Raw genomic sequence first — 21,521 nt, forward strand, 5'->3', positions numbered from 1 at the left:
GTTGATAGCTGGTCCACTACGTGAGCTTTCGGCCTTCAACCGTAATTTATTCAGCTGCACGAAATGATATATTATCTATTGGAAGGACAGACAGAAAAATAGCGATGCCATATCAACGAGATATTTCTCTGAGAGAAACTCGATCTCTCTTTCCAAGAACTTCAGCTACACACATACTTCACATGTTTGCAGATTCACATTCTCTTTTCTTACCAATTTCTTTAAAACAGGGCTTGCTATAATGATGCTGCAAAGCTAGGTGTGATGGCTATCTAACTGTAAATGCACCGTGTATTGAAAGTCGGAACAACCTCAATAAGGGAGAACATCGCCGTTTTATGTTACGCTGGCTGGCGTTTGGTGGACTTAGCAACACCGTAAAACAAGTGAGGCACATCCACGAGAAAACACCGTTACTGAGTGACCTTAATGCACTTTGCATGCATTAAAAAAAAAGATCAAAATGATGCAGGAACTGATGCCATTTTTCTTTTTTTTAAGAAGAAAGTTTTTATTTCTTGCAAACCTCAAAAGAGTATCTGTCATGCCAGTAATGGCCAGTTTGGTAAATATGAAAAACGAAATCTCTTTGCTTTCGCATTGCGCAGGAGAGGAAATATCCAATTACGAAACTGGAAGCACGCGTACTACAAAGAACTCACACAGTCAATGCCGTCGCCAACCCCGCTTCTTTAGTGCCTTCCATCACTGACCGAATTCAAAGAACTCAGTTTAGGAAAATGGCACATGCTAGGTCTCTCAACGTATTTTGGCACGGAGGTTTTTCGCCAGGCACTATGTCATGATCGGAAAGGCAGTCCCTAAAATATGGGCTTTCTGACAAGATAGAAGCTCTACCGCTTTTTTTTTTGTTGAGTACCAATAACTCGCGTTTTACAAAGTGATAGCCGCGGTCGCTTTGATTTGCATCAGTGCCATCATTTCTATTTGGCAATCTGTTCCAGGATCTTGTTCATCCTCCAGGGCAGGTTCTCAATCCAGAAATCCTTCACGAAAGCTGGCATAATCTTTCCCATGATTGAGGAAACAGTGTTGATAACCTCTCCGGCACCTTCGAGCTTCACGTCGAGAGATTCGATCCACTTAGGTGAAACCCTGACCGGCCGAAGCGTCGCTTTGCCGTCGACTTCGTCAACCTCGAAGTTGATGCACACCTTGACGTGGTTGGCCTGGGTGCCTGCGACGCCGGACTTGCCCCCGCAGTACTTCCAGGGAGCCGACATCTTCAGGGGTGCTCGGGCTACCATGCTGACGCTCACCAGTGGCTTGCCGTTCTTGCAGTACACGCGCACTGTTCCGTACCGCTCGAGTCGGTCGAGGCCAGTGAGGGTCATGTCGCCAACAGTGATGCCGGCGAGAATTTCGTTATTCTTGGGAGAGTCACCGCCGCCTCGTGGGAAGGTGAACTCATTTGGCATTTTCGCGAGAAACTGGTCGGCTAGTTCTTCCCAATCTTCGTCCGGAATATGGCACTTTTCTGCACCAGAAAGAGAGGAAAGAGGGGGTAATAACAGGAATGTAATGCGGACACATCACGACTGTACATACAATATTAATGAATCAAACTCCTTCTCTAGTCAGCAAGTACATGGCACGAAGTCAAAATTGGGCACGTATAGAGAAATTAATGCCTCGTTAGGAAGCAGCCAACCATAATAAGCGCAATAATTAATACACCGCGATTATTCAGTGCCGATCTTTAGTTTCGTCTGAATTAGATATGTGCAGTCTGAATCTTAGCATGTGCCCCGGATTAAGGACCCACCCACAAGCGCTACAGCCACCATCCCCTTCAATAAACGTTTGCCCACTAAGTCAAGTAATGAAAACAGAGAAATTAAATTTCCGCGTCAAAGTTTATAGTTACTGAGAGCGACTTTGCACATCTAATGCTATCACTTCTCACATCTTCAGATAACCTGTTTTCCCCGACCCATTGGCTGAGACATGAGCACTGCCATTGGTTCACAGTCTAGGGATATGTAACAACTGTACTTTATCATACCATGCAGTATTTCATGTTCCATTCATACAAACTGTCAGCCAGGAAACCCGAGTGCTGTGTTCAGGAACTTTCTGTGTGTGTTTGTGTGCGTGTGTATTTGTGTACAGCGAGTGTTATGTGAACAACTAGAACTTACCTCGAACTGCCATTACCGTCGAGGCCATGAAGAAGGCCAGGAGTCCGGCCGTATAAAACAGCGCCATTTTCGCTCCCCTGTGAATAATAAAAAAACATAACAATTCAGTGCAGGTTCTATAGAGAGATCCAAAGCCATTAGAGTTCCTAATATCAGTACCAAAATAAAAACCGAGTTTAGTCGCGTCATAGCTGGTCAAAACTTCGTACTCGAAGATAATTAATGATATAAACACGAAACAAAAGTGTTAGAAGCAATGAGTTATATACGTAACCTTTGCAACAGTGGCGTTGCAGGGTGCAGGGGGCGTTTCTTGTGAATGCTTTCCTCACGATCAGGAATATACTAGCCTGACCTTAACTCACCACGTATTTCTGAATAGCTATAAACAAATAACTACTACCACAGTGCTCCACGAACGGCGGAACATTGCTGAAGTACCGTCGCTATTGTTGCCACCAAATGAGGCGGTTCTAAACTTCACCCTAAAGTGTCAGAAATGAAAATTTAAACGTTCTATATATCCAATGATCGCAAAGAACGTCGGCAGAAAAAGAACAAATGGCAATCAACCAGCCTTACTCTAACGCAAGATGCTCCAACCGAGGAAAAAGGTTATCAAAGGTGACAAAGTATAGAAGCCGATACGTACCGAACAGGTATCGCTGGCACAGACTTCTTAGCACACGCTTGCCTCTGAGTACGACGCACCGAAAGCGATGAAAACTTTGGGTCTCCTTCGCAGGCAAGGCGCCTTTTATACGTAGGCCAGCAAGCCACGACACATATTTAGCGCGGACTGTTACCGCGCCGCCGCAAGGTCATTGAAGACTAAATGCAGCTAAATCGGGCTCTAATGACATGATTCTTGGCGTCTTCCGCCGCCGCGCGTGCAATTCCAGCTGATCTACGACGGCCGCTCAGACAGGATGTGGCAGGGCGTGCCAAAAGCGCTCATCCTCGATGAAGTTTCGTATTCCGTGCGCGTATTCTCGCGTGTGAGGTGGAAATGTCAACAAAACAACTTCCTTGGGGTCATGGACACAGAGACTACGAGAACTGTGCAACACTGGATTGTCGCTTACAGCCTCGAGCGCCTAATGGGCACAGGAAAGGTTACGTCACGACAACTTCTGAGCAGACGGAAGACTGGTGCGTTCGCTCTGACTCGTGTTATCCCCCCACAAACAGTTATGAAAGGGTTAAAGAAGAAATGAAGGGCAGAAAGCGAACCTACGTGGCCATGCCGCTGGCGCGCCGCATTAGTCCTTAAGGTCACATTGTTTTGTAGATGTCTTCACTGCTTTCAAATGTTTTATTTTGTTGCCAGTTAAAGAGCCTTCTATGGGTTAGAAGAGGAAGTTTGCAGCGCTCTTTTACTCCCTTCTTTCAGGTCCTTGCAGGAAATAAAGCGGTAAAAACGACAGCCCGTAAGCAAGTTTGCCTTTCGTATTTCGTAGCAGACGTGCAGTACTCAGGAAGTTTAGGGAATATTAATTAGCTCTTCAAGGGAGGATTGATTATAAGGAGCGTTTTAAAGCGGCACTTTGGCGGCACTGCCGTTACTTCAAATGATATCAATTTCTTAGACGCGCATTTCCCCTTTAAAATTTTCCGCGGCCTTTCCAGTGGGCCTAACACATTCAAAGGTGTTGGCATTAAAAACAAATCCTTTCGGATAAGCACGTACTGGTGTTTTTGGGATAATAAATAACCAGTCTAACGACCTCACTTTACATATTCATATTAAGCATTAGAAAGAAAAACTACCACACAAACAAACGTCTGTTGCCCCTTACCTTATACTTTTGTGCGAAACGTACCTGGTTAGAATCATTCGGAGCATAGTAGTAGCAGTGCAAATTCTTCTTAGTTTCATCAGACCATCAGCCTAACGTCCTCAATACGGCAGTCTGAGCATCAAATTCTTCAAATGAGGCCATTATCTTGCTTTAATAGACAACCGCACTAAGAAATTGAAAAGGCTGCGGTGTTGCGTCTTTTCGCTGCTGTTTACATTAATATTCGTGAGCAGCGAAAATCTACAGGCGACCGACCGCATAATGTCGCCTGCGCATGCATTCTCACCCTTAAGGCAGGACTTCAAGAGCCGTGGCGTTGAAGGGACGCAAGCACCCATTCGTAAAAAAAAATTCAGGAGCCCCGCCGCGCTGGCTCAATGGTTTCGGCCTCGGCTGCTGACCCGAAAGACGCGGGTTCGATCCCAGCCCCTGCGGCAGAATTTCGATGAGGGCGAAATTCTAGAGTCTGTGTGCTGTACGATGTTAGTTTACGTTAAACAACCCCAAGTGGTCAAAATTTCCGGAACCCTTCACTACGGCATCCCTCATAGCCTTAGTTGCTTTGGGATGTTAAAACCAATAAACCAAACCGATTCACTAGTTTTCTTTGTCCGCCAGCACAGGTAATAAAACGCTAAAAAAGGCATATTTTCACCTCAAAAAAATATTTTTGAGAATTACTTACACTATTCCCTGAGAGAGAGAGAGAGACTCTGTAATGAAATACAGAGAATTTAGCCGGTGTTTAAAAATTGCTGGCATACTACTTTGCGTAGGGAGGGGAATTTGGGAGATAAAGACAGAAGCAGAGCAGTGTGGAAGAAGTAAAAAAAAAAAACGAAGATAAAATGCGGCCATGTAATGGGTACTAAGGCACAGAACACAGCTAGACACAAAACACACTACGGGTTCTGAGTCTGCCGTGTTCTGTGTCTCTGCTGTGTTCTGTGCCGTCTTTTCGCGCTGCCCTCTGATGTTTGAAATATGAACCAACCAGCCCTAGCTCAATTTTATTATTCCCTGAAATACCTGGTAGAATGTCCCCTCCCCTTAACGTGAACGATACGATTCATGAGGCCTCGGTAAGGTTCCAAGATGGAGAATATTGGCGTTATAAGACATTTTTAGCATACCGTGTAGCGTGTCACCGTAACCGGAGTACCGGGAGGCCGCCTGCCGCCTCCCGGTACTTCCGCTTCCGGGTACCTGGCGCCATCTGGCGCATTCAAGGCGATATGCGCATGCGCACTGACTGCGCGCGCGGGAACCGGGTAAAGGTAACGGTAGCAGGGTACACATTATGCTAAAGTGTCTATTGTATGAGGTGCTTTATCTTTATACCCTTAAAGGTGGAGCTTAGTGTCCCGAATTTTTTAATAAACTTTGGATTTCACTTGGACTTTAGCCGCCCTGGTTGATATTTTTTTAGCTAGACGATGCATCCTTGGTAAAATATACCTAACTCTGCAGCTGATCACCGCCGTTGCGAGCTTCAAATCATTCATTCCCCGCTCTGCACTACTCTTTATGCTGACTTCGTCTTCTTGAAACACTCGTTTTTAGATTTACTTTCGTGGCCTCTATCTGCAAGATTGAACGTGCTCCAAGTATATGTTGATAATTTGGGTCAACCAAAACGAAAAGGCAATCATACGATGCGATACAAGGAATGCGAGTTAGCATATCGGCTGTCCGTAATTTCGAATTTCTATTGGTGGTTTACACATTTAGTTTTTGAATTTGATTTCACTCTGGCTTTTTCTTTCTGCGGCTTCTTCAGCTTCTGATGGTTTTTGGCAATTTTGTAACTGCTGCCGCGGTGCGGTATCCCACGTAATAAAGCGCCTTGACAAAAAACTATAGGCGACCCGGGGAAAGAACTTGTGTAAATGTTGAATGCTTTGTTATTCCTGGTGAATCACATAGCATATAAGCGCCACTGCTGTCTGTGCGACTTATATGGAAACCGTATAAAACATACGGAGTCTATGCGGTGTACACGGACAGCGCATTAGGAAGGGTCAAAGTAATACTCATTCCGCAAGATGTAATGCGCATAATATCAAAAACAGGAGGAAGCCACACGAACACGATGCGGAACCCGTACCGAAAACTTTTCAAAACATTCAGAGTTTCCTATATCTGCCTTGTCACATTGTCTCCGAATTTCCGTACTATGTGTGGCTTATATAAACACACACACACACACACACACACACACACACACACACACACACACACACACACACGCACGCACGCACACACACACACACACACACACACGCACACACACGCGCGCGCGCGCGCACACACACACACACACACGCACGCACGCACGCGCGCGCACACGCACACACACACACACACACAAGTGTGTGTGTATGTGTCCTTCCTTGAGGTCAATCCAAAGCGCCCATTTGAAAAAAAGAAGCTTTAAGCGAAGTTAAGCAGCTAGCAATCTCACGTGCTGCAAGTCTGGATATGAACGGACCGGGGGCCAAGGACATCTCGCCATTTCACAGAGAGAGGGCGACGACGGGGATGAATTGTCCTGGCTGGGTAGTGTAGTCCACGCGTACTTAGCAGTACGTTGACTTGGCAACTCAAGTTGTTTTGCTTTTTTTATCTATTTGAAGAGTAGGCTTGTCACCGGGCCTAGTCTCAACAGTGTGCGGCTGGTTCAATACCCACCATGAATACATCTTTGAGACGTCCTCACGCCGCACAGTTGTCTTCGTTGTTGCTCGCGGTGCGACCAGCCCACCGCTCGTTATCGGACTCAGCGGACACATGCCACCATGGCCGCGAACCATGCAGCTGATATTGCAGTCTCGGTGTGGCATTACAGAAGTTCAAGCGGCTCGCGAGATGGCGATAAGAGTGCGAGGAAGTGTCTGCTACGGCGCGGAGGCGGCAATCCTACCCTGCAGACCGGAGGCAGTAGGCCATACCACCGCCAGTACGAACAGGAGCCCGTCGGCGGCGTTTAGAGGCGCCAAATGATGGCCTCGTACCTAGGGAGACTGCGAACTTGTTTGGTTGTCTGGATTCTCTGCGACATATCGCACTCGCAGGTAAGGATGATCTTCGCGAAATCGCCGGGTTGAGAGAAAGCTAACATATGGGGATGGCTGTAAGGACGAATAGATATCAGCCATCGACCGCTTGTTGATATATAAAAAATGTCGAATAAAGTTTCAGCTCTACTAAGAGGACTTGATCGCCTAAATTTGAGTTTTTTTTATTTGGGAGTGAAGTATCACTTGATTATTTTGAAATTAAGGTGTTGTCGGTGCATAGTTTTTTTTCTTGCGGTAGGCATGATTACTCCTACGCGTGCTGTGTTGTCGAGAGGTCAATAATGTGAAATATTATCGGGTCATTGCCTTCACGCCCCTTCCCGAATCTTCTGAATACCTTTTACTTGTTTGGTTTGGTTTCGTTTACGGGGTTTAACGTCCCAAAGCGACTAAGGCTATGAGAGACGCCGTAGTGGAGGGCTCCGGAAATTTCGACCACCTGGGGTTCTTTAACGTGCACTGACATCACAGTGTACACGGGCCTCGAATTTCTCCTCCAAAGAAATTCAACCGCCGCGGCCGGGATCGAACCCGCGAACCCGCGTCTTTCGGGTCAGCAGCCGAGCACCATAACCACTGAGCCACCGCAGCGGCACCTTTCACTTGTGTTGGCAGTCATCGTCTATGGTTTGTGGTTTATGGTGGTTTAACGTCCCAAAGTGACTCAGGTTATGAGGGACGGCGTAGTGAAGGTCTCCAGAAATTTCGACCACGTGGGGTTGTTTAACGGGCACTTGCACCGCAGATTACAAGGTCCTATAAAATTTCGCCTCCATCGAAATTTGACCACCATTCGAAATTCGAAGGGCTGTGCGAAGTGTCGGCGTAAATCGGGCGTAAGAATCACTCAAGCCAGGCGACAATATTTGACGATTCCGTAAACGCTATGAATTCATTAAATGCTAATTTTCTTATTTAAGTAAACATTCAAAGCCACGCAGCATCCTTGATGGCGAGGGTAAAAAAAAATCAAAACGCTTAGAATGGTTTAGAATTATACTAAATTAGCCTATCATGACTGAAGATATGCTCGCGCAAAGCTGCAACTAGAAACATATTTTTTATAGTTAACATAATGCAGCTCAAGGTTTTCGAAATAAATCGTTGTACTGGGCAGTAAAGCACTATACAAAGCTAGGTTTGTGTAGGATTCTATAGTGTAGAGCTAGGCTAGAAGTATGTTGGATTTCCATAAAACTGCACCACTGCCTCAACTTACAGGAACACGGAGCAGCGCATGGCCACTGGCGACGGTTCCGGTGGGAAGTTTTGAACGCGACAGGCTCCGACGTGGTGTTCCTCCTGGACAGATCAGGCAGTGTTGGGGCAGACAACTTCGAGATCCAGCAGGCCTTTGTGCGTAGCTCTCTCAAGTACTTCGATGTGATGCCCAACGCCACACATGTTGCTGTTGTCTCCTTCAGCAGCGACGTCGGTAAGCCAGGAGCACACATGAGGCCATCCTCTCTCTCCAGATATCACGCTTTAGGCCAGCGCTCGTTTGTACTCAGTCTACGTAAACTCCCTAATCAAGTTGTAACAAACGACAGTGTGCTGCAAGCACCAGAAATAGACGTCAAAGAAAGACAATGAGAACCGACTCGAAGCACGTGTTCACTCTCACGGAATACAGGCCTTGTCAAAAAATGGATGTTCCAGTAAAGATCGGGGCAGCATGTTATGCATCGCAATTGGCCGAAGTGATGGAAATGTTCTGTTGTTGATCTCCACAGTGCTAACGTGTGCTTTCTGAATAGAATGCATGAGGGACACAAGTAGTTCAAGGCGGAAACTTCTGGCCAACCATTTGTAATGGTGTATGAATATTAGGCGCATCGTTCCTGCAGAAGAGATGCCAATGAGAGGGAATCGCTAACCTCACTGCTAGGCTATAGTTTCATCAACGTCGCCGAACATATGCATTTTCCCTTCAAAAATAGTTTTTTCTTCTTATTCATTTCTTCAAATAACCTCTTCATTTGGTTAAAGGCATAAACTCGGCAATAAAGGCTGGCAAACCACGGAGACGACGTTTCCCTCAATTTATGCCGTTCCATCATGGTACTGGTAGGAATATTTGCATGAAAAGAAACAAACTTATCTACCAACTTTCTCAGCTACCTGTGAAATATACCTATAGGCGCATTTTTCTTAATTATGAGATCCCTGATCTTGAAAATGTTTCCAAAATGCTGTATGCTCTGGTAATTGAGGTAGCATGTATAATAACGTGATCTAATACGCTTTTTGTCAAAGGTGTACAGCATGTATTCTGCCCGCACCAGAGAAGTAAGCTGTCAAAAGGCGTTAGCATATTAATCTCTGTTGGTCCGTGGAGGTAGCAGCTCCAGCTCAATAGTTCCAGAGATTTCGTACAGGTCTGAACGCTTGACTAGCAGAGATTAAATAAATACTTTTCACCGGCGTTCTGACAACGTGAATTTCCCTCTCGTTCCTCTTTCGTTTCAGTTGTGCATGCAGATTTTATAAAAAAGCCCGGCAACAAATGCCAGCTGTCGAAAAAAATGCAGGACGTTGGTTACGTAAACACCGAAGCCACCAACACTGGCGCCGCGCTACAAAAGGCGGGCCGTATTTTCCGCAACAGCCGCAAAAATGCCAGCAAGGTGAGCCACTACTGCTCTAAACACGTTCCGGATAAATACGGGGTAGGGAAAAGGTGGTTACTTCAAACTTGCATTTATAACAGCAGGTGTCAAAGCCTGTAACCATACTTGATTGTCTTCCCGCCTTTGCCCTGTTCCATGTTTCAGCGCGTGGTGTGGCGTAGTTTTCCCCACTTCCTTGCTGCTATGCAGACGCAGCCTGGCTGCAAACTCGGCTGTAGCCGGCACTGTTAAAGAAGTAGTAGGATTTTGATGCGGTTAATCGAGTATGCGTGCGAAACCATATCTTTAGCCTGTATGGCTGATAATTTTCCATCTGCAGATGGAAGTTGATGCAGAAGACGAGTGCAATGCACAGCGCGAGTGTGTTGTAGTTTAACACGTGGCGTGATCGGCGGAGGCGATGACATATCGCTCTCGTGCAGAGGCCAGCGAAGCTGATCTTTTCGCACCACCGCGAGTTTGAAACCTAGCCGCGGCCATATTTATTTTATTTCTTCTGTACCCTCAGTGTTAAGGGCACCACAGGATTCTCGGTTAGGTTTGGCCCCGTGAAGTAGTGCATTCGCAATAAAAGTATGCTGCGGAGTGCACTAAACATGCATCAGAGGAGGGGTCTGTCCGTTTAGAGGAATTCATAACCGTCCATTGTTTCATTGCCTAGGTAACTAAGGAGAAACTTTTAAATAAATTGGTAAATTGGTTTTTGAGGAAAGGGAATGGCGCAGTTTCTGTCTCACATATCTCGGTGGACACCTGAAGCGCGTCGTAAGGGAAGAGAGGAAGGGGGGTGTGAAAGAATAAGGTGAAACAGGTGCCGTAGTGGAGGTCTCTGGTATAATTTCGACCACCTTGGGATCTTTGAACAATGTAAAAACGCGGCCACCATATTTATCATGACTAGCTCATGACAGCAAGATCGGCATGTCATTCGGCTAAACGAACGCTTTCCTCTATTCATTCCCACTACACGCGGTACCACAATGAAATCGCCTTCCCCCGCACAGAGCGTCTGTCAAAAAGAACTTCTGTTTGAGGAATGTCTTCAACAGTATTCGATATCTAGATGTAACTACTGGAACAACAAAACTGCATTCCGTTTCACTTACTAAATGTTTATGCAGCCATTCCTTTCTTTACAGTCTTTGACTGCAGAGGTGGTGTTGGAGAATGTTCAGTAACCAGTGGAGTAATAAAAGAAAAAAAGAAATGATTGAAGAACAAGTAATCGCCTGAATACAAAAAAAAAAATGTCATGATCCATCCCGAATAAGTAACAGATGCTTGACCACATCACTGCTCATGCGGGAACATCAGCGTAAATGTAAAAAAAAAAAACACGAAAAGGAATGGCGCTTAATAGATATTACTCTTATTTATTGGACCCGGAGAGCTGTACAGTGTTGGAGGTACGTTTTAATGAAAAAGTATGCCGGCAGTTGTAATGGCCCTAATTGGCCCACCGACTTGAACCTGAGCCTGCACCCAACCTTTCAAACTCTTTATGGTAACAGAGCAACGTCATTCGGAAAGTGCCTCCGAAGCCTAAGCTAATGTCAAATCAGCTCACATACCATGTACATTGCGTGGAGATATTTTGTCAAAAAAAAGGCGTTCTGTTCCTAAAACTTTGATTAACCCTTTGTTTCGCCATCCCGACTCTAAAATCTAGCCCGTGCCTCAGGTGGGTAAATTAGACCATGTTAAAAATTTCTGAGGGATGTTAGTTATTTTTTGCTACGCTCTTGTGGAATCCACTTAAAAGGCCTCACTCTTGTGAAATCCAGCTCGGACCTGAAGCCATTATTGTTACGAACCGCAGCATGCACTACATATACCTTTTCCATTTACCTTCAACTAGCCCTGTCTTCCGCGTTACTCTGCCATGATCAAGGAAAAAAAAGAGCTCAAAGAGTGAAAAAAAAGACGAAATAGCGGCACCTCAAACCATCCCGCTCATTCTTCAAATTCTCCCTTTCTGGGCTGCCTGTTTGTTGATCATGAATCAGCCACTAGTCCAACCCTCTAGCCGACTCTTTCTCAGCCAACGGGCTGCATTTTGTTTCTCACGGAACCGGCTCAATTCTTGCCTGTCTCATATTGCAGGTGCTGCTGCTCGTAACTGATGGGTTACACACGATGGGCCCCGATCCTGTGCAGGAGGCGAACAAGCTCAAAAATGCCGGCATCACGATATACGTGTTCAGCATCGGAAGAGCCATCGAGGGCAGCCTCGAAGCGCTGGCCTCTTCACGGGAAAACGTGTTCGAATGCAAGAGCTTCGAAGATTTTGGAAAAAGTTTCGATCACGGCAAGTCGCCGCCGCCTTGTTGCGCCTTAGAGCACTGCGTTAAAGTTTGCCACTACACTTCATTTGTTGTAATCATGATTGTAGCGCGGATAAAAGCTGTGTAAATAGCTTGACAAATGGTGCCGGCCCATTTAAATAACTGACAGCACAGGAGGAAGACACCGGTTATATAGTTTTACATAAGTTTAAAAATAAAAACAGCAATAGTTATACCGAATTTCATAAATTCACGTACTATGATACCTATCTGTTTGATGACAATATTTATTTATTTATTTATACAGAATACCCCTAAAGGCCCTCGAGAGGGTATTACATAGGGGGGGGGGGGGCACAGGCAATTGAACAGAATAAAAAAAACAAAAAAAAAACACAAATATAGAACAAACAACAAAAGTTCAAATAAGACACTTTGCATGAGATCTAAGTAAGCAAAAGAATTAAAAGAATGGCAGCGCGGCAAAGAACGAAGATTACTGCATTATTAAAATTATACAAACAGAACAAACAGAACAGAGCGAATTACAGTTGTCACTCCGCACAATGTAAATAAATGAGCAATTTAGAGGTCACATAACACGTCATGAAATATTTGAAATGTGTATATATTTGTGTATGTGTGTGTGTGTGTGTGTGTGTGTGTGTGTGTGTGTGTGTGTGTGTGTGTGTGTGTGTGTGTGTGTGTGTGTTGCGAAATCACAAAGTACTTGACTGCTTACAAGAGTATATAGCGAAGTATACTTCGAGATATATATATATATATATATATATATATATATATATATATATTGTGACGAAGTGGCTCGAGTTTTAGTGCAACAATCTTGGACGACGGGGGATATGCAGATGGCTCGGCCAAAAACTGGAGTGTGCTGAGGAGTCCGCGAGACTGCGACGGCTGGTGCCACCACCCCTACGAAGGCCGCGGATGCTGTGACGAGAAAGCGGCCTGCGGTTGTGACCTGCGGACTGGTGTAACTCAATGCCTTTGCGGGCCAGGATTTTACGGGGATGGAAGAATGGGAGGATGCACACGTAAGCGTTGTTCCTTTTCGCACGACTCTTTCATTGCTGGAACGGTTTACTCCAAGATAATGGAGAAAATGAACCAAGGCATGAGTGACTTTTTCATTGGGTATTTTTGTTCTTCAACTGCTCTCTTTCTCAGCAGTCGATTAAGCAACCAAAAATTATTCCTTCACTTCTCGTTCTTCCAGGGAGAGACAGAGTAGTTAAATTAGAGGAAATATGGATATGTCGGCCAGGGGAAACATGCGCCTAGCATGATAAACTACATCATGCAAAAAGAAAAAGAAAGGAGGAAAGTAGAGTATAGATGGAAGGTGATGATGTTATGAAACCATGAGCTGCATGGAGTGTCACGAACAATACACGCAGGAACATGCTTGTACTTGCCAATAGCGTAGGCAGAAATAGGCGGCACATCTAGTGCAGGTCCTGCACACACAAGTATGGCCAACACCAACACATGCTTTAAAGGTAGGCTTCTGTGCCCACACGTCTTAGTACACAACCTTATGCAAATGTAGCTTTCGCAATCTTAATGGTTGAGTGTGGCGTTCTGGCTTTGTCGAAAGTGTAGAGACCAAGAAATTTCCTTCTTTCCTTCAAATTTCTTGAAGATGATTGAAGTTCTCGTTCTCGCCCTTCCGAAAGTTAAGACTGCCAAATATACTACAAGAGCTACCACTACGTGCTTTACAAACAAATTATTTCGGCTGTCAACTTTGGCGGGCTCAGGCAAACGCACACATAGGTTCCGGCAAATAAGCACATTCATCAGGCATCGCTGGTCGGCCAGGTTTGTGCTGAACAAAGCTACCTCTTACTACACTTGGGATGGGTTTTGCATATGGCGACTGCTGTGTGGCGTTTACAGCCCTACGAGGTGCGATATGTTGCGGCCACAACCACAGAATGCGAACGGGAGGCCTTATAGGTTGTTGGGTACATTTTCTTAGGATGTGTAAATTAAGGCAAGTGTTTGTCCGTAGCCGCCTTCAAGCGCTTGCCTGTTCATTTGTGAGCTGGCTATGAGGTTCCGGTGGGCCATTCTCCACCCTCGATGTAGTTTGAAGAATGCGCTATACGTCGGAACCACTTATCTGGGTCCTAGCGGGCCCTCAGAACCTCGATAAGTTAGTGAATCATCGAGCTACTCTATCCGCCGCGCAGTTACCAGCCAGTCGACGTGTGCTGTTGTCCATATGACTTGGTGCTCGCAGATGCCGGCCGTGGGGCCTTGCCCTAGGATTTGCAACTGACGTTGATCCCGTTCTTGTTTTCTTTATACTGAGGTAGCCTGCAAGCCGGGCACCTACAAAGACACTCACGACAGCGAGTCCTGTCAACAATGCCCGCCTCTGAGCGTGACGGAACACGAAGGCAGTCTCTCGCTGAAGGACTGCGTCTGCAAGTATGGCTACGTAGGAGACCCCGGCGCCGGACAGCCTTGCGATCGTGAGTGTCTAGGTTTAGCAGCCTGAGTGGTTCGTGACGTAAGTTCTCTTTGCTGGGTGTGAACTGCTAGTCCAACTGCGCTGTATCTTCAAAGTGACGTCAAAGGCGAGGACACAGATTTATGACGCGCATTAGAAATCTACTTTAAAGTGATGCGCACATAGAGCGTTTTTATTGATTTTTTGCAGTTTTCTCCTTCCTGTACTATGCTCTGCGTGACCTCCATCATATATGATACAGAGCCACTTGAGCTTACTTTACTTTTAATTGACCAATACTATAAAAACCTTGTCACACTTATACAGGAAACGGCGATCGACAAACACCTGTAACATTTAGCAGTCTGACAGAGAACTTCACTTGAAGAGGGCTGAGAGGAAATAAAAAAAAATGCAACAAGAACAAATGGTAACAAAAGGTATTTTATAAAGTTTATTTTTGCAATCCGATGCTTACCAACAACTTGTAAACCATGGCAGTTTCACACCACATTGTATCATGAAATAGAACATCCTACCACAGGGCATCGTGCTACACAGCGCCGCTCCGCGCATTGTGATGCCACACATCTCCATGCTACACAAAATAATGCCGCATAGCATCATGGCCCGAAGCGTTAGGCCCCCAGTTTCACACCATACGGCCTCGTGCCACACCGCGCCACGTGACAAGACAGGGATCGAATGAGGTGTAGAGGAGGAAATCTACGGCAGCGACATGGATGTGCATAACTTCGCGTGCGTATCGCGGCTCAGAAGACAATGTACATTTACTAGTAAGATGCCTCTATCGTTTGAGACTGGGCCACGCACTCCAAAAGGCTTAGAGTGCCGCACTGCTATTCTGTCTCTGAGGAATGATATATGAAATCGTAATCTGTAGAAACGCATGAGAAATAAACTTAACAGAATATATCGTTAGATAACCCTTGCCTCGTTGCAGTGGCGCAAGGCAGCAAGAATCGATGACTGAACAGATACGCCATTTCTAATTTATTACACGAATGAGTCCAACCATCATGAAAGGAAATAAAAACAGGAAATATTATTACGCAGAAATGCAGGAATCCGAATAAGATAGTCTAAAACTTGGCGGGAACAAATGGTTTTGTTTGGCTTATGGTGTTTAACGTCCAAAAGCGACTCAGGGGTGCCGTAGCGGGGGCGAGGGGTGCTCCGTAAAATTTCGACCACCCAGGGTTCTTTAATGTGAGCTGACATCGCACAGTGCACAGGCCTCTAGCATTTCGCTTCCATCTAAATGCGACCGCCTGGCATCTAACGCGAAGGGAATAAACTGATGGTGCTTGAGGGTGGATTCCAAGGAAAAGTAGGTGTAGTAGAGTGGTGTAACAAAGTCACGTAGGCACATGAGGTAAGCTGGCGCGCACAGGACTAATGGCAGCTCTATGGGACGTCTATGGGAGATTAGAGTTCCGGCAGGAACGTAGATAGGCTGATGACAAGGCTTGAATGTATCTTCTTGCAAGGGCACTGTTTGCTAAGGCCTGCAAAACGTTCTCAGGAAAGATTGGACGCTTGAGGTCATGGTAGTTCCGGTTTCCGTTTTCATGCTTTCGCACACATAAACGCTCAGGGAGCACATACTCTCGCGTGCTGCAGTCGGAGCAAGGCCATTGAATTCAATGTTGTCACAAAGATGTGTGTTCGTTGAGCGACCATGCCACACTATCCTAACGTAGAAAGAAAGCATTGCCACTGTTCGCATTAACTTCGTAGACGGAGAGTTGTCGGCTGCGTACGCAGACGCTTCTCTTCGTGAATCGGCACCCAGCAAACACTTACCACCTGGCGTCCAGCATTTTCTTTTCCGCTCGATATTGCTCCCATCCAATCTGTATCCTGAACCGTCACCGTAACATCATATGCCACTGGTCTGCACTCGCAGCTGTTACGTGTCCACGGCTTCAACCACCCGAACACGGCCACCTGGTCGGTCCGTGCGATACGTCGCACGAGACGGAGTGCACCTTAGAATGCGACCACGGCTACGAGCTCCTCGACGAGGGGTCCGCAATCCGAGAGTGCCAGGATGATGGAACGTGGAGCGGAAACACGTCCCTGTGCGTAGGTATGTGAGGACGCTGTTCTCTTGTCATAGGAAACAAATGGAAAGATCAGGAAAGAGGAGGGGGCGAAGCATTAAGAAGAGACTTCTCGCCTTCTTCCAGAGCTGAGAAGTGTTCTACATCCCTTTCGTTAGCCTTCACGTTTGTGCCCCATAGGCGAGTACCGGTAATATACGACTGTTATACATTTTTCCCTGGAGGGATATTAGCGAAGTGTCATTCGCGATCTGAAAGAACCAGCCAAATGCTCTGCATCCCAATCTTCTAGTTATCTCCCTCTCGTGTTCTAGTTATTTCACTCTCGTTATCCGGATCTCCGGTCACTACCTGCCCTAAGTAGACGAATTCTCATACCGCTTCCAGAGCCTCGCTACCAAAGGCTGTTTGTTCGCTTCTGATACTCATGAGCATCAGTCTAGTTGTCTAAACATAAATTTTCAGTCCCACCGTTCTGCTCTCTGCGATGCCCGTAGAAGAATACAGCCATGACAGAACCCATGGGATTCTATCGTGGCCACGCTATTAAAAGTAGTGCATACAAAAAGTGCATTATTCGTCCCCACTCTTAAAGGTCATCCTTAAAAATCTATTTGCGCAGCATTTGTAAGCGTTTCGGGCGTGTATTTGCTATCATTTTGTGCTATATTGCAGATTTCCATCTTTTTGTGTTTGTCTCTCTCCTTCGGCACACTCTAAGCATAAATGAGTAAAAAGGAAGTGAACTGTCCTCTCGCGCACACACTTTCATAAAAGTGTGTTCGCTAGAGGACGGCTTACCCCCTTTTTAATACCCTATCGAATTATTGGTGTTTAGAGTGTACCGAAGCGGGCCGCTTGTATTGCCACTGGCGCTGCAGGTATTGCCCAAGATACCCTCCAGCTACTTTTATGGGAAAGAAAGCTGCATTTAATTGAATTTCTAGGTATAAGTCCTAACGGCACATGTGGTAGCTACAGGGAGAAGAGGGAAAAATGTAAGAAAAGCATCCTTACAAGACATGGATATTTCTCTACAACACCCGTTCTTGTTCGCCTGCTGCTTGTGTTATTCAGTCAAGCGCTGTGCCCAGCCGACCGTGCCGGAGAACGGCTACATCACAGACTGCGACTCTCCTTACGAATTGAACGACACGTGCCGTTTCGACTGCAACGTCGGTTTCACACGGGTCGGGCCAAGCGTCAGGACGTGTACCGAATGGAAGACATGGTCTTACGACGATGTGTCCTGTCAAGGTGAGCGTTCTAATCTCTAGTCCTTGAGTAAGTGCGAAGCATCAAGTATACATTCGAATGTTTTGCATATACATAAAGTCATCACGTGTAAGACCGCATAAAAATTGACCCGCAAAACCCATCCAGACTTTCAGCGAATGCCTGTCTTTACTATCGTAATTCGAACCCACTCTGTGGCATTCGCCTTTTCTGGTTCGTTAGAAAAAAAAAACATTTTGGTGCCTCCGGGCTCTTAAACAAATTTCTAGTTCGGGCAGAAAGCACTGAACGAAATCGCATGTAGCCCCAGCAACAGAGCTAATCCGCCCAACAATGGAAAGATATTGGCAAATTCCAGTCCTACAAAGGACCGGAGAGAAACCATTCATTTGTAATATTGGGCCCATTACTCGTGTTACCTGGGGGGGGGGGGGGGGGGCGGGGGGGGGATGCCATTTCCTTCTTCAATTTGCTCGAAAGTTTTTACCAACAAATTTGAAAATGAGCAGGCTGATTTAGCTTAAAGTACTGCGAGGGAAGGTATGCGAAACAGCGATTCTTCGTGAAAGTGTTTATTCGCTCTGTCAGTGGCCTCGTTATGCCGCTGCCTGAGAATATGGATGTCAAGTGTGTCTTGGCATTAGCGACATTGCTGCCTACCACAGCACGAATAATGACGTAATCATATATCAGGTGAAAAATGAGCAATAATGGATATGCCGCCGGCCGATATCGATAACTTTCCAACTTTAGAAGTACAGCTGACGACTTACTTGTTCATAGCTGACTTTCCTACCTAAATAGCATACAGTGCTACTCGCAAATAAATGAAATAAATGGCCTGTCTAAATCGCAGGTCCTCATTTCGGTCTTTTGAAAATATGTTACTTTATTGCTAACTCAACTCGGCCCTTGCGGTCAAAGATTACCAGGACCATATTTTTGGACTTTTTTCTTGTGACGAAGGGCCCCTTTTCCTCCCACTTTAAGCGGTCCAGTGTCCTTTGCCACCGACTATAGAAAATGCTCAAGATCTGGGTGACGTTGGAAGGAACAAGACCTACATGTTCGGTGATGTATTCATCCCTAAGTGTAGAAGAGGCTTCGAACTGGTTGGCCCTCCTGTGCTTACCTGCAACGAATATGGCCGGTGGTACGGCGCCAATGGAGAAAACTCGCAGCCAGAGTGCAAAGGTAAGTGTGCCTCGTTGGGTCCGCATGGAAATTATACTTGGTGCGATAAATGCGTTGGGGCAGGTAAAGCGGAACTGCGATTGCTGGTTTAAGTATCTCAAGTGACTTCCAGCCGTCTGCATCTTTAAGTGAACTGAAAGAAATTTATAATTTTTAGCTGTGAGGGTAATGAGGCTATCACCACATTCTGCACCTTTGGTTCCTATTCGATCTCCCATGTACGGCCCTGTGGATGGCATTAAGCAAGGTGGCTAACACGCCGTTCTTGCAGCCACAGATATTAAGACGTCTGCCTCAGTGCTTACGGCACACACAGCGCTTTGTCTGCAGCGGCAGTACCTAAAGTTGAAAAGCCTCAGGGATTAGTAACGGACTGCATGTTCATCATCTACGAGTGGAGTACATCGGCATTTTGCTGTTCCTTCTTTCTGTCTTTTTTTCTTCCTTCCCTTTCTTGCAGCGCACTCTAGCGAACCAAACAAAGGTCACTTTAACATTCCTGCATTTCAGCTCCTTGCTTTATACTTGCCTCAGAATTGTCTCCTCAGATTTAAACCCTGCTTAAAGCTACAGCTGCCACTCGGACCGCTTCTCTTTCAAAGCGATGCAGATTTGCTGGGCTCCAAAAAAGTTGCACAAATAAAGCCTGTGGGATCATTTAATAACTTCTGTCTGTAGTTAATGGAAACGTGATATAAAGCGGCATTGGATAGTTGCGGATGGGAGGAAAGCATTAGGCCGTGGCTCGTATCCTGTCATATACCTTATGAGGCCGCAGCGGCGCAGAACATGATCGAATGGGTCTCGGCATCCATCAGCCGGTGTTTTACGGGGGTGCCATCTTACTCGTCAACGAGAATGGTAGATCAAAAAGGCTTACTCCTCATACTATTTATGTGCATTATGGGTCTGCCCTCGACTCCTATTGCATCGGCGCAAACTTTCATCGCTACACTGTTCGGGCCCTCTTACATTTAGGCTGACTATGAATCAAACTTGGGACACCCGGTTCTATTTCAATGCGAAGCTCGGACTCGATTCTGAAACTGGTACTCAAAATACGAAGCCTTTCGGTTCTAGTGTGAGTCACCAAAACTTGTTGGAACTGGTTTCGCCTATGACGAGTGTGGTCGTTCATCTGCATGATGGTGCAAGTTTATCTACACGCGATGACCGTTCTATGTTTACCGGCCCTCTATTTGAACACCCCCGCCGGGGTGGCTCAGTGGTTGCGGCGCTCGGCTGCTGGCCCGAAAGACGCGGGTTCGATCCAGGCCGCGGTAGCCGAATTTCAATGGAGGTGAAATTCTAGAGGCCTGTGTACTATGCGATGTCAGTGCACGTTAAAGAACCCCAGGTGGTCGAAATTTCCGGAGCCCTTCACTACGGCGTCCCTCATAGCCTGAGTCACTTTGGGACGTTAAACCCCAACAAACCAACTAATAAACCAATTTATTTGAACACCTCACGAATGGATAAAACGAGGAAAGAATATAAGCTACCGTAAGCTGAAGACTCCTGCTGTACACAGTCTTGCCTAACAGCTGAAACGTGCGACATCACTGAGGTGCCTTTCGGGTCCGGAACGAGTTTCTGGTAAAACTCTCAAGGGGGCAACGAACACTGGATGGCGTAACTCTCTGCGTTAGTTGTACTGGAGGGCGCTGCTCTGGTTTCTGCTCTCTTGAATATGGTGACTTTTAGCGAACGGGATTGGTTCGTGGCTATTTTGTGAGTGCTTCGAGTTTAGCTAACCTGGTTTGAGAAACGAACACTGATTACTTTTGTCCTATCGCATCAGAAGCTAACGGATCGTGCAGCCCCTAATTCTGCGTCTTTTCCTAAAGATAGCTTACCCTAACGAGTTTGCTCTGATTTTAATATTTGGTTTATACCCTCTTTGCTCAACATGGCAGGGTTAAGCAAAGCTCGTGAACATGGAAAGTTTCTCAAGACAGTGCAAGTGTTATCATAGTGCTAATGCGTTCGGTTCGGTGTGCGCAGTTGAGATTAGTCGAAGTGAAATTAGATTGTGTGTTCCGTTGCAGATGTTCAGAAACCCGAAGTCACATGTCCCAAAGACATAAACATTCGTGCTGAGGCCGGAAAAGATTATGCAGAGGTGTCCTGGAACAAGCCGGAGTACAGGGATAACGATCAAATTGACAAGGTAGTGCTGCCGCACAACTACACGTCTCCTCATCGGTTTCCCATAGGCACCCACCACTTGTTGTTTCGAGTCCTGGACAGATCTCAACTCGAAGCCAACTGTACCTTCACCATTACCGTTCGTGGTAAGAGCTGAGGCAACGCTTTTTTTGTTCTCTTATAAAAATGATCTATAGAGAGTCTATAGCGCACTTATATTTTCTCTTGCCTTCCTATAGATATTTCTTTGTACCCATTCATAGCCTAAGGCTGTCTATAGAGAAACGTCTACTAAAAATGTATGCCCGTAAATATATAGATTGTCCATAGACTGTCTATAGAATTTGTATTGCCTATCCCTGCTGAAAAAAGTTCTATGATGTAATAAACTCATACAGCTTATCATACAAATATC

General features: G+C 45.9%; 2 protein-coding genes across 2 annotated transcripts in view; one reads left to right on the plus strand and one right to left on the minus strand.

Moving 5' to 3' along the window:
* Window positions 1-500: 500 nt before the first annotated feature.
* LOC149332065 (uncharacterized) lies at window positions 501-2,992 on the minus strand. Its single transcript, XM_089555684.1, has 3 exons — window positions 2,815-2,992; window positions 2,163-2,239; window positions 501-1,498 (listed from the first exon to the last, which is right to left on the minus strand). The coding sequence occupies exons 2-3, from the start codon at window positions 2,227-2,229 to the stop codon at window positions 945-947; spliced, it is 621 nt and encodes a 206-aa protein (XP_089411810.1). The 5' UTR covers window positions 2,230-2,239; window positions 2,815-2,992; the 3' UTR covers window positions 501-944.
* Window positions 2,993-6,856: 3,864 nt separating this feature from the next.
* LOC149332066 (sushi, von Willebrand factor type A, EGF and pentraxin domain-containing protein 1-like) overlaps window positions 6,857-21,521 on the plus strand; it is a 30,127-nt gene continuing 15,462 nt past the window's right edge. The window contains exons 1-10 of the mRNA XM_089557457.1: window positions 6,857-7,038; window positions 8,266-8,479; window positions 9,514-9,671; window positions 11,778-11,982; window positions 12,829-13,017; window positions 14,305-14,463; window positions 16,372-16,554; window positions 17,606-17,785; window positions 18,755-18,958; window positions 21,007-21,252. Coding sequence (XP_089413583.1) covers window positions 6,964-7,038; window positions 8,266-8,479; window positions 9,514-9,671; window positions 11,778-11,982; window positions 12,829-13,017; window positions 14,305-14,463; window positions 16,372-16,554; window positions 17,606-17,785; window positions 18,755-18,958; window positions 21,007-21,252 — 1,813 coding nt within the window. The 5' untranslated portion in view covers window positions 6,857-6,963. The remainder of the gene's footprint in view (window positions 7,039-8,265; window positions 8,480-9,513; window positions 9,672-11,777; window positions 11,983-12,828; window positions 13,018-14,304; window positions 14,464-16,371; window positions 16,555-17,605; window positions 17,786-18,754; window positions 18,959-21,006; window positions 21,253-21,521) is intronic.

This window comes from Amblyomma mixtum, chromosome 8, assembly GCF_055824585.1.
Source record: "Amblyomma mixtum isolate Tamu chromosome 8, ASM5582458v1, whole genome shotgun sequence".
Lineage (NCBI taxonomy): Eukaryota > Metazoa > Arthropoda > Arachnida > Ixodida > Ixodidae > Amblyomma > Amblyomma mixtum.

Coding starts and splice junctions, on each gene's coding strand:
- LOC149332065 (XM_089555684.1), bottom strand. CDS start 2,229: ATGGCGCTGTTTTATACGGCCGGACTCCTGGCCTTCTTCATGGCCTCG. Junction 1,499..2,162: donor GACGGTAATGGCAGTTCGAG/GTAAGTTCTAGT, acceptor TTTCTGGTGCAG/AAAAGTGCCATATTCCGGAC.